Below are 11,460 nucleotides of genomic sequence, written 5' to 3'. Positions count from 1 at the left end.
TTTTAATTGTAAATTTTTTTAATCATAAAATAGACTCTATCTAAACTCTAAAGGAAAACATTCGAAATGATCACATCATTGATACCATATCATGATGGTTGCAAATAGCAATATTATTATTCATGATTAATAGATGAATAATGAAATTGTGGATTAACAATTTAACAATTCAAATACCAAGTTTAAACTACAACAACATATATACAAAAGACTCTAAATATTGGAACATACTTCTTCTGCCATTTTCATTATTCAATCAAAACCAAAGTTTCAAAGACAATTACCCAATACATACATACACATGAACGTAACGAATTCCAAAAATAAAAACAACAATTTCCAAAAGCCTCTGCCTAATACAGCCATTTTGTTTTTTAGATGGTGCCTTCTTTAGTTCTTTTTCCTTTTATGTTTCATCAAACTTTTATAATTGACCAAAGTATCTCTAATATGTGTTAACATTAAACTTGATAAGAAAAATTTACATACCTTTTGTTTTGAAGGTGTTCCAATAACCAAAATTAATGCAAGAGACTGTACAGCAGAGTGGTGTTGAAAGAATAATCCCAAAAAAAACCATTTAAAATATAATATAGGAATGAAAAGCTGAGTTGAAATTGTAACAAATAATCCCTAAAAAAAACTATTTATAATATAATACATGGTTATGGATTCCTAATCAAATTTGGTTATATAATTTTTTTAAAGGATTAGTATGTTGGTAGAGTCCATTTGATATATTTAAATCCTATTGAAATTAAAAGTGATATATATTTGTTGAGTCTCATTGATATAATTATAAAGTTTAAATCCTATTGAAATTATAATTTTTAATCAACGTTAATATAAAAAAAAAATGAAAAAAAGAAGAGAAAGAAAACATGATTGATAGATATAAGGAAATATGATTTTATTTTTTAAAAAAATTGTTATCAACGTAGAAATTATCAAATTAATGGAGATATATTCCGTTTTTTGGGATAGATTTATATTAATGGAGTTATTTTATAGTTTGTTAGGATTATCTAAAAATTCTCAGATTAGATGATAATTTAGGTCTCTTTTTAAGTATAGTGGTTGTATGGTACCAAACAACTAAATTTAATTTTTTTTAAAAGAAATTTAATAATTTTTTTTTTCAATTTGGTGCTATAAAATTGAAAGAATTAAATCAAATTAAAAAATATAAATAAAAAATACTGATGTGGAAAATTGTAGATAGGTCAACAAAAAGTCAAAGGATTCGGTTATATATATATTGATTATGATCTCATTCCAATTTGAATAAAACAACCTGAGTATGTATTTAATAATGTACAACAATAAGATTAATTTTTTAAGGTCAATTTTGTAAGGATAAGCGTTAGTTACCTTTAGTTTTCCCTATCCATGATTTAGGGCTTTATGAAGGAAAAATAAAGAAATCTAAAAAAAAAAAAACAAGAGAAAAAGAAAAATAATTCATGATAATTAGGGCTTTATACAAGAGAAATAAAGAAATCTAAAAAAATAAAAAAGAAACGAAAAATAATTCATGATAATTGATGACGTCGATTACCGTCACCAATGGGTCACACCGTACTCGCGACTCGAATTGAACCTGCACGACGAAACAAACTAAAGAATCCTTCAGAGAGCACCGGTGTGGTGCCGGCCAAAGACTCTCCGACGGTCAAGTTAGACTTCCTCTGTTTTACTTAGTGCGTTAGAGAGGGTTCATAAAAGCATACCTCGATTTCTGTGGGTATTACGCCTTTTATAGTGATAAGGGGTTGACTTTCCCTTTTTGGTTCCCACATCTTTTCAATGTGGGACTCTATTCCCAATTCTTCCAAACGTGGTGAGCAAGGATTCTCATTACCGGATCATGGGCCCTTGCTGCGTCAGTAGTGATGGGCCTTCACAGCTGGGACCATACCTACGCAGGCCCAAGAGGCCCAATCCGTCAGGCCCATTAAGGTAAGCCCATCATGCCCAATATTTTATCATCTTCAGTTGCCCCCTTCACCCCGATGATCCGTCACCTTTAAGGTCAAAGGATCAGTGGGGTGACGGTCCTTACATATGGATATGACGGATTCATGCAAAATAGAACGACGGTCCTAGCTGGATCAACCCGTCAAAGGGAGAATCATCCAGTTGACGGATACATGGCAGGTACAAATCTGTTGGTACGTACTGACAGGTTGTCAGCATTTATTAAGCATGCCACGTGTCACTCTCTGAATGGTCGTTGTATAGGATCGAAGCGTCGCTTCGTCTTCCGTGCACTTCCTATATATATAAGGCGCCTCACTCTTTCATTTTTCAATTTTCACTCAGAAAACACTTGTCAGAGCGAAGCCGTCAACCCTGTCAGAGCAAAGCCGTCAACCTTATCTGTGCAATCCGTCGAGGACGAATACTCGCTGATTACACCAACCGTCACCTGTCTTCTGCTAAGTTCGGTAAGTGCTTCTAATTTACTATAGTCAAGTTACATTCTCTTCCATGCATTGTTGTTAGGCTTTCCATACCCGTCAACACTTTCAAACCCGTCGGTCTTAGGTTTTATTGTCAATTGTAGGAAATGTCTAGTGCGTCAAGTAACCAGTCGGTGGTTCGTGATGGGACGGAATACGAGGATGTATACCCGTCCGGTCATAAAGACCAAGAGAGCCCCGGCGAAAGTAGGAGTCCGTCTGCCTCCTCTTCATCCTCAACAAATGAGGATGTGGAGATAGTCGAAGTAGAGGGTTCCGATGATGACGGGGATCAACAACTGGAGTCCGTTGTAGGCGCTGATGGACTAAGGCAGTTCATCATGTTGCCAGAGTGGACTGTTCATAGGTTTACATCCGTCATCAGGGAGAGACATTTCAGCACCTTCAGGACCAACTTCCAAATCCCAGACTATGTCTCCATCCGTCTACCATATGTGTCGGAGAAGTGTTATTACGAAGGGGTAGACGGTGTAGGAGTGTACGAACAGGCATTGAAGGCTGGACTTCGATTCCCGCTTTCTACCCTTCATAGGGAACTCTTGCAGTATCTGGGGTTGTCCGTCACCCAGATATCCCCTAACGCCTGGAGGGTCTTCATAGCCATGGAGATTCTCTACGGTGCAATGTCAAACGGGGAAAGGAAATTGACGGTCCGTGAATTTCTTCACTGTTACCGTCCAGACGAGATTTCTGGATCAAGGGGGATGTACAGTTTTGCCAGTCGGAGCCCCTTGTTGAAGGTGATCTTTGAGACCCCAGACTCAAATAGAGACTGGAAGAGTCGGTACTTCTTCCTGGAGGGTGATAGATGGATGAACCATCCAGGGGAGACGGAGTTCATGCCCGTCGACACAACTTGGGCAGTTATAAATCAGACACGTATGCATCCGTCTAAATTTTGTGTTGCTTTTCATATCCGTCCAGTTATATGTGTATATCTTGATCATCTTTCTTTGCAGGTAGACGGCGCCCACAAGTCAGCCTCGAGGAGTTTAGCTTCCTTGAAAAGGTTTGCAAGAAGACTACGCCGGAGGAAAGGACTTGGGCGAAGTTGGTGAACCCGAGGACCATACATTGGTACTGCGACGGTCCTGAGCCCACCCAAGAAGCGATAAGATACGACGAGCGAGTTCACAAACGTAAGCCCGTCAACTTTACTTTGTCATTTACTTTGCTTTATTTTGTTTTAATTTCATCCGTCATTATTTGCAGAGATGGATGACGCAAAGAGGAGAGCTTTGATCAAGTCCCAAGCCGTCAAGAAGAGGGAATCCGGCGAGGAGGTTCCTAAGGCATCAGCTTCAGTCCCTAAAAGGAAACTGACGACAAAATCCGACCGTCCCTTTAAGCAACCAAAGGTCTCTCTTGAACCTGTGGTTGGCTTAATGGCTGAGGGTAACAAGGCCGTCACCCCAGCGAAGCAGGGGAAGGGCAAAGGATTGATGGCGGTCCCAGACGGTAAGCAAGAGAGACCTCCTTCCCTTCTTCGTGATGACTCCAAGTATGCATTGGAGAAACTGTCGTCCATCATCACGGCCGAAGACTATGAAGACCTGGGAAACCATTCGACGGAGGCCATGGGGGAGACGGGCCTCTTCGCCGTCGCTCAGGTTGGTTATGTTTGTCAAATAAGTTTTTGTTTTTCATTCTTCCTGTTACTTACATTATGTGACGGTCTCTCTTCTACTTGCAGTCCTTGGTCATGATGAAGGGACTACTTGACCGGTGTCTCAACCGTGAGAGTAGCTTGGACCGGGTGCGCGCGAAGGCGCAGCAGACGGAGGAAGAGCTCGGACAACTTCAGAGATGGAGGTCCAAGGTGGAGAAGAAGCTGGAGCTTTCTGAGCAGGCGAGGAAGGAGCTTGAGGAGAAGACGGCCACTTCGCTGACGGTCATAGAGAACAAAGAAGCTGAGATAAAACGACTCAAAGAAGAGATCCGTCAGGCTAAAGTGGCAGCCGTCGAGGAGTACCGATGCTCGGAGTCCTGTTTGGGCGAGCTGTCGGACTCCTTCCTCCAAGGATTCGATGATTCCCTCCGTCAAGTCAAGAAGGCTTATCCAGAGCTGGACTTGACAATGGTCAAACTTGAGGACCAAGCCCAGACTTCTGCCCTCCCCGTCGCCTCCGAAAATACGGAGGACCTTTTTGGAGACGGTGCTGCTCAGGGAGACGGAGAGTCCGCCCCGTCGAAGGATGTCCCAGATGCTGAAGAAAAGAAAGATTGATGCATATGTACTTTATTTTGTGAACAATCCGTCTTTCTTTTTTATTCATTTTTTAAGACAAACCGTCCCTTTTTTTTTTTGTATTGAACATTTGCCTTTGGGGCTTTTGGCTTAAAAGTTCACATGCTTTTTATAATTGTTTGGTGCTCTGTTTAAAACTCCGTCTACCTTCTTGAGGGATTATTTTTGTGAGAATATTTGTTAATCTGTGATTATCCGTCCACATTGCAGACTTGTTATCTTGTGTTGATTGAGCATTTACATCGGTGAGGATTTTCCTTCTCCGTCTGTTTTGAGGGGTTTATTATGCGGACCGTCCACTTTGTGGCGTTGTTCATCACTTTTAAATATATCGCGTATTTAATGGACTTGTAGAAAATTTTAACGTAGCCAGTATACGTCCACTTTGCGAAAACGTCCATCTATTGTATCCGTCCACCTTGGGACTTTATTTCATGTAGGACAGTCCGTCCATCTCAAGGACTTTATTTCATGTATTTCAACATCTTAGTGATCCGTCCACTTTGTGGACTAATTGCATCACCTTTGTGATCCGTCCACTTTGTGGACCTATGTCACATCACCTAAGTAGTCCGTCCACTTGGTGGACTTATGTTTCATCACCTTAGTGATCCGTCCACTTTGTGGACTCATATTTCATCACCTTAGTGATCCGTCCACTTTGTGGACTCATATTTCATCACCTTAGTGATCCGTCCACTTTGTGGACTTTTGTTTCATCACCTTAGTGATCCGTCCACTTTGTGGACTTTTGTTTCATCACCTTAGTGATCTGTCCACTTTGTGGACTTATGTTTCACTACCTTAGTGATCCGTCCACTTTGTGGACTTTTGTTTCATCACCTTAGTGATCCGTCCACTTTGTGGACTTTTGTTTCATCACCTTAGTGATCTGTCCACTTTGTGGACTTTTGTTTCACTACCTTAGTGATCCGTCCACTTTGTGGACTCATATTTCATCACCTTAGTGATCCGTCCACTTTGTGGACTTTTGATTCATCACCTTAGTGATCTGTCCACTTTGTGGACTTATATTTCATCACCTTAGTGATCCGTCCACTTTGTGGACTTTTGTTTCATCACCTTAGTGATCTGTCCACTTTGTGGACTTATATTTCATCACCTTAGTGATCCGTCCACTTTGTGGACTCAGGGTGATCGTCCCTGTAGGACAATCCGTCCACCTTGTGGACGTAGTGGGATCGTCCCTGTAGGATAATCCGTCCATCTTGCGGACGTAGTGGGATCGTCCCTGTAGGATAATCCGTCCATCTTGCGGACTTCTATCGTTTCCGTTAACTTTTGTGGGCAATTGCAATGACATACATTCAAGTAGAAGATCAAAAATTGCATCTGATTGTAGAATGCGTAAAGGAAAAGTGCCTGCCCCCTTGGGCTTAAAAAAGGCACGACAATATTGTAGCAAAAATAGTTAAACAGTGCCAATAAAAGTTAATAATTCCCAAAAAGTCTTAAAAGAGAAACTGGTTGTCGTGTCGCTATCACTGGTAGTATTTCCTCAAGTGCTCGGCATTCCACGGATGTGGTAGCTTTTCTCCGTCTATTGTCTCCAGGTGGTATGTCCCTTTCCTTTTCCACGACGTAACTCTGTAGGGTCCTTCCCAGTTGGGGCCGAGTTTTCCTTGTGTAGGGTCTCTAGTTGTACCCATGACCCTCCTGAGTACGAGGTCTCCAACTTGGAAGCTTCTTTGTCGGACCCGGGAGTTGAAATGTTTGGACATGCGATCCTGGTATCTAGCGATCCTCTGTTCTGCTTCCGACCTGACCTCGTCTATAAGGTCCAGCTGTAGCCTCATGGATTCGTCATTCCTTCCCTCGTCGTGGTTGTGAACCCTGTAGCTCGTGAGCCCAACTTCCGCTGGGATGACTGCCTCGCTCCCGTAGGTCAGTCGAAACGGTGTCTCTCCTGTCGGAGTCCTCGCCGTTGTCCTATATGCCCACAGTATGCTTGGCAGTTCTTCTGGCCATATGCCCTTTGCCCCCTCGAGCCGAGTTTTGATAATCTTTAGCAAGGATCGGTTTGTGACCTCAACCTGACCGTTAGCCTGAGGATGGGCGGGGGATGAGTAGTGGTTTTTTATTCCTAGTTGTGAGCAGAAATCACGGAAGGGGCCGTTATCGAACTGCCTCCCGTTATCTGAGACAAGGACTCTAGGAATACCAAACCTACATACTATGTTCCGCCAGACAAAACTTCTAATGTTCTTTTCTGTAATGGTGGCCAAGGCTTCCGCTTCTACCCATTTCGTGAAGTAGTCAATGCCCACTACCAAGAACTTTAGCTGCCTTATCGCCGTTGGGAAAGGTCCCATGATGTCCAGTCCCCACTGAGCGAACGGCCATGGAGCCGTTATGGGGGTCAGCTCTTCAGCTGGCTGTCCGATAAAATTGCTGAACCTCTGGCATTTGTCGCATCTTTTAACATAGGACTCAGCATCCTTTTGCATGGTCGGCCAGTAATAACCAGCTCGTAACAGTTTGTGCACCAACGACCGCGATCCAGAATGGTTCCCGCATATTCCTTCGTGTACTTCCCTCATCACGTAGTCTGCCTCTTCAACCCCGAGACATCTTTGGTAAGGACGGGAGAAACCTCTCTTGTAAAGAATGTCTTTTATCAAGACGAACCTTGCCGCTCGGACTTTTAGCTTTCTCGCTGCCTCCTTCTCCTCAGGCAATATCCCGTCCTTTAAGTATGAAGCTATCGGCGTAGTCCAGTTTCTTTCGGAGCGTATCTCCTGCATGTTGTCGGGGTCTATTAGCGGAAAGATTTGAACAAAGGGAAGTACATTACCCAGTGTTATCATGTGTTCTGCTGAAGCGGCTTTGGCTAGCCGATCAGCGAGCTCGTTGTCTCCCCTGGGGATCTGGACGAACGTTGCTTTTAGCCCGTCGACTCTAGCCCTCACTTGATCGAGATATCTCTTCAACCTTTCCCCTTTGCGACTTGAGAGTCGCAATGCACGACCACACTTTCAGCTCCGGCGGCTTTGGCTAGGTCGAGTCCTGCTGCTACCGCTTCGTATTCTGCTTCATTGTTGGTAATGGGGAAGTCGAGACGGACCATACATTCAATCTTGTATCCTTCAGGTGACAGCAATACTATGCCGGCTCCTCCAACTCGCTTATTGGATGATCCGTCGGTGTAGATGTTCCACTGGGGGGGTTCTTCTGCCCCCTTGTCCGCGTCATGCGTAAACTCAGCTATGAAGTCGGCTACAGCTTGTCCTTTGATGGCCACACGTGGACGATACTTGATGTCAAACTCACTCAATTCTATTGCCCACAGCGTCAGTCGACCTGCGGCCTCAGGATTACTTAGTGCCCTTCGCAAGGGCTTGTCGGTCACTACGTTCACGGTATGGGCTTGAAAGTAGGGCTTGAGCTTGCGAGCCGCCGTGACCAACGCAAAAGCGAGTTTCTCAATAGGTTGGTATCTTTCCTCGGCACCGCGGAGCGCCCGGCTGGCGTAGTACACGGGCTTCTGTGCCCTGTCCTCCTCTCTGATTAAGGCCGCGCTGACGGCCACAGTGGAGACGGCCAAATAGAGGAAGAGCTCTTCACCTGGTTGCGAGGGGCTCAGTAGAGGTGGTGAAGATAGATAGGTTTTTAACTCCTCGAATGCTCGTTGACACTCGTCCGTCCACTCGAATGACTTTTTCAATGTTCGGAAGAAAGGTAAACATTTGTCCGTCGCTCTCGACATGAATCTATTCAATGCCGCTACCTTGCCGTTAAGGCTCTGTACTTCCTTCACGTTTCTCGGGGGGGCCATCTCCATTATGGCTCGGATTTTGTCCGGGTTAGCTTCAATCCCCCTTTGAGATACCATGAATCCTAGGAATTTTCCTGCCGTTACACCAAACGCGCACTTTCCTGGATTGAGCTTCATGTTGTAGGATCGGAGTGTGCCGAATGTTTCCTTGAGATCTTCCAAATGGTCTTCCTCCTTCCGGCTCTTCACCAGCATGTCGTCGACATAAACTTGGACGTTCCTCCCGATTTGCTGTGCGAACATCTTGTTCATTAGTCTCTGGTATGTTGCCCCTGCATTCTTCAGACCGAATGGCATTACTTTGTAACAGAAGAGACCTTGACTGGTTACAAACGAAGTCTTCTCCTGGTCGTCCTCGTGCATGCGGATCTGGTTATAACCCGAGAAAGCATCCATGAAGCTTAGCAATTGGTGTTGAGCCGTCGAGTCCACTAGGATGTCGACCCTTGGGAGGGGATAGCTATCTTTGGGGCATGCTTTGTTAAGATCGGTGAAGTCCACGCACATCCGCCATTTGCCACTCGTTTTCTTCACCATTACCACATTCGCCAGCCAATCGGGGTAGTAGACTTCCCTGATAAAGCTTGCATCTTGGAGTTTGCGGACCTCTTCCGCTATTGCTTGGTCTCGCTCCGGGGCGAATACTCTCTTCTTTTGTCGGACGGGTGGGAACGAGGGCAACACATTCAACTTATGTACCATGACCGAGGGATCGATTCCTGGCATATCGTCATGGCTCCAAGCGAACACATCCTTATTGCTCCTCAAGAAAGCTACGAGCTCTTGACGGATTGCGGGTTTGACAAGCGTTCCGATCCTGGTAGTTCGATCTGAATTGGAACTGTCGAGAACTATCTCCTCTAGCTTCTCAGTAGGTTCTGCCGTCGTTCGGTGTTCTTCTATGTTCAAGGCCTGGATCTGGTCTTCCACCTCCATCATAGCTACGTAGCATTCTCGTGCGGCAATTTGGCTTCCGCGTAGCTCTCCTACCCCATACTCCGTTGGGAACTTGATCATCAGGTGGTATGTTGATGTTGCCGCCTTCCACGAGTTGAGAGTGGGCCGTCCAATAATAGCATTGTAGGCTGACGAGCAATCGACCACCAAGAATGTTACGTCCTTGGTGATTTGTTGGGGGTAGTCTCCTACCGTCACCGGTAACGTGACGGCGCCCAAAGGGAATATCCTACTCCCCCCGAAGCCAACGAGCGGGGCGTTTGTCGGTATTAGCAGCTCTCTATCAATCCTCATTTGTTGGAATGCCGGATAATACATGATGTCGGCCGAACTACCGTTGTCGACCAACACCCGGTGGATGTTGTAGTCGCCTGCCCGCAAGGTGACGACGAGTGCATCGTCGTGTGGATGGTGTAGGCGTCTTGCATCCTCCTCCGAGAACCCGATAATGGGGCCTTCCCTTCTAGCCATCTTTGGTACCGTGCCTGCCAGCTGGACATTCTGTACCATCCGAAGGTACGTTTTGCGAGCCTTTTTGGACGATCCGGCCGCAGCTGTTCCTCCAATTATCATCCTTATGTCCCCTATTGGGGGCCTTGGCCGCTCGTTTTCTCGACGGGGGTGTTGTTCTTGTTGGGGTTGATCCATTCTTTCCTTGCTGACGAACTTCTTCAGCTTTCCTTGTCGGATAAGGTTTTCGATTTGTTGCTTCAAGTCGTAACAATCGGCAGTGTCGTGACCATGGTCACGGTGGAAGCGGCAATATTTGTCTCTTGACCTTTTGTTGGGATCACTCTTCAGCTTTCCCGGAAACGTCAGGGATCCTTCGTCCTTAATCTGCATTAGGACTTGGTCTATCGGAGCGGTCAACGGGGTGAAACTTGTGAACCTTCCACCCATGGGTTTTGGACGTCTCTCGTCCCTTCGATCTCCCATCCGTCCTTTTTTTCGCCCCTGGTCCTGTCGGGGATCCTCTTGTCTGTCTCTTTTCTTCGGTCTGTCTTCTCTTGCTAGTAGAGCGTCTTCAGCGTTCATATACTTGGTGGCCCTGTAAAGCACCTCCGACATTGTCTTTGGGTCGTTTTTGTATAGGGAGAACAAAAACTTACCCCCCTTCAGCCCGTTTGTGAACGCGGCCACCAATATTTTGTCGTCGGCTTCGTCGATCGTGAGCGCTTCTTTATTGAAGCGTGATATGTAGGCCCGTAACGTCTCCTCCTCTCTCTGCTTGATGTTCATCAGACAAGCCGTGGATTTCTTGTACCGATGTCCTCCAATGAAGTGTGTAGTGAACTGAGCGCTCAGCTCTCTGAAGGTGCCGATGGAGTTTGGTGTCAGGCGGCTGAACCAAATCCTTGCCGCGCCCTTCAGGGTTGTAGGGAATGCCCTACACATAATTGCGTCCGCCACTCCCTGGAGGTGCATCAGGGTCTTGAAGGTCTCTAGGTGATCGAGGGGGTCCTTGACTCCGTCATAACTGTCCATGCTCGGCATGCGGAACTTACTCGGCAGGGGGAAGGAGTTGACGGACGCCGTAAATGGCGAGTCAGTCCGGTTGACAAGGTCGTCAAGATCGCTGGACACTCACCCCTTGAGAGCGTTCATCAGGACTTCCATCTGTTCCTTCATCGCCTGCATCTCTGCGATGATGGGTTGTGGAGCTGTGTCCGTCACTGAGGGGATGCTAGCGTCCCGTCGCACTTGTTTGCTCGGTGCGTTGCTCTCCTGCGGTCCGTCATTATTTCTCCTCTCCGCACTGTTCCCTTCTTGATCTCCCTGGCTATTCACGGCTGCACTCTTTTGATTCAGCTGTTCCGTCAGGTCGTGGTTTTGTTTGGTGAGGCGCTCCACAGCTGCGGCGAGCGTCTTGACCTGTCTCTCAAGGGCAGTCGTAGGAGCTTCTTCTTGGACGTCATTTGTGGTTGCCATCGAGCGCGTGAGTACCATGTAACTCCTTTATCTAGGAAATGTTACCG

At 45.8% G+C, this 11,460-nt stretch overlaps 1 protein-coding gene across 1 annotated transcript; it reads left to right on the top strand.

The window, feature by feature from the left end:
- The first annotated feature begins 2,475 nt into the window (after positions 1 to 2,475).
- LOC126699649 (uncharacterized) lies at positions 2,476 to 4,964 on the top strand. Its single transcript, XM_050397633.1, has 5 exons — positions 2,476 to 3,362; positions 3,443 to 3,622; positions 3,696 to 4,093; positions 4,177 to 4,471; positions 4,942 to 4,964. Exons 1-5 carry the CDS (start codon positions 2,570 to 2,572, stop codon positions 4,962 to 4,964), a joined length of 1,689 nt encoding a protein of 562 aa, XP_050253590.1. The 5' UTR covers positions 2,476 to 2,569.
- Positions 4,965 to 11,460: the final 6,496 nt, after the last annotated feature.

This window comes from Quercus robur, chromosome 1 (genome assembly GCF_932294415.1).
Source record: "Quercus robur chromosome 1, dhQueRobu3.1, whole genome shotgun sequence".
NCBI lineage: Eukaryota > Viridiplantae > Streptophyta > Magnoliopsida > Fagales > Fagaceae > Quercus > Quercus robur.
This window is presented reverse-complemented; position numbering and strand designations above follow the sequence as displayed.

What these genes read in the sequence shown, in the direction of transcription:
- LOC126699649 (XM_050397633.1), top strand. Translation starts at nt 2,570, where the DNA reads ATGTCTAGTGCGTCAAGTAACCAGTCGGTGGTTCGTGATGGGACGGAA. An exon ending in CGACGAGCGAGTTCACAAAC is followed by an intron (nt 3,623 to 3,695) that starts GTAAGCCCGTCA and finishes CATTATTTGCAG; the next exon opens with AGATGGATGACGCAAAGAGG. An exon ending in GTACCGATGCTCGGAGTCCT is followed by an intron (nt 4,472 to 4,941) that starts GTTTGGGCGAGC and finishes TCCACATTGCAG; the next exon opens with ACTTGTTATCTTGTGTTGAT.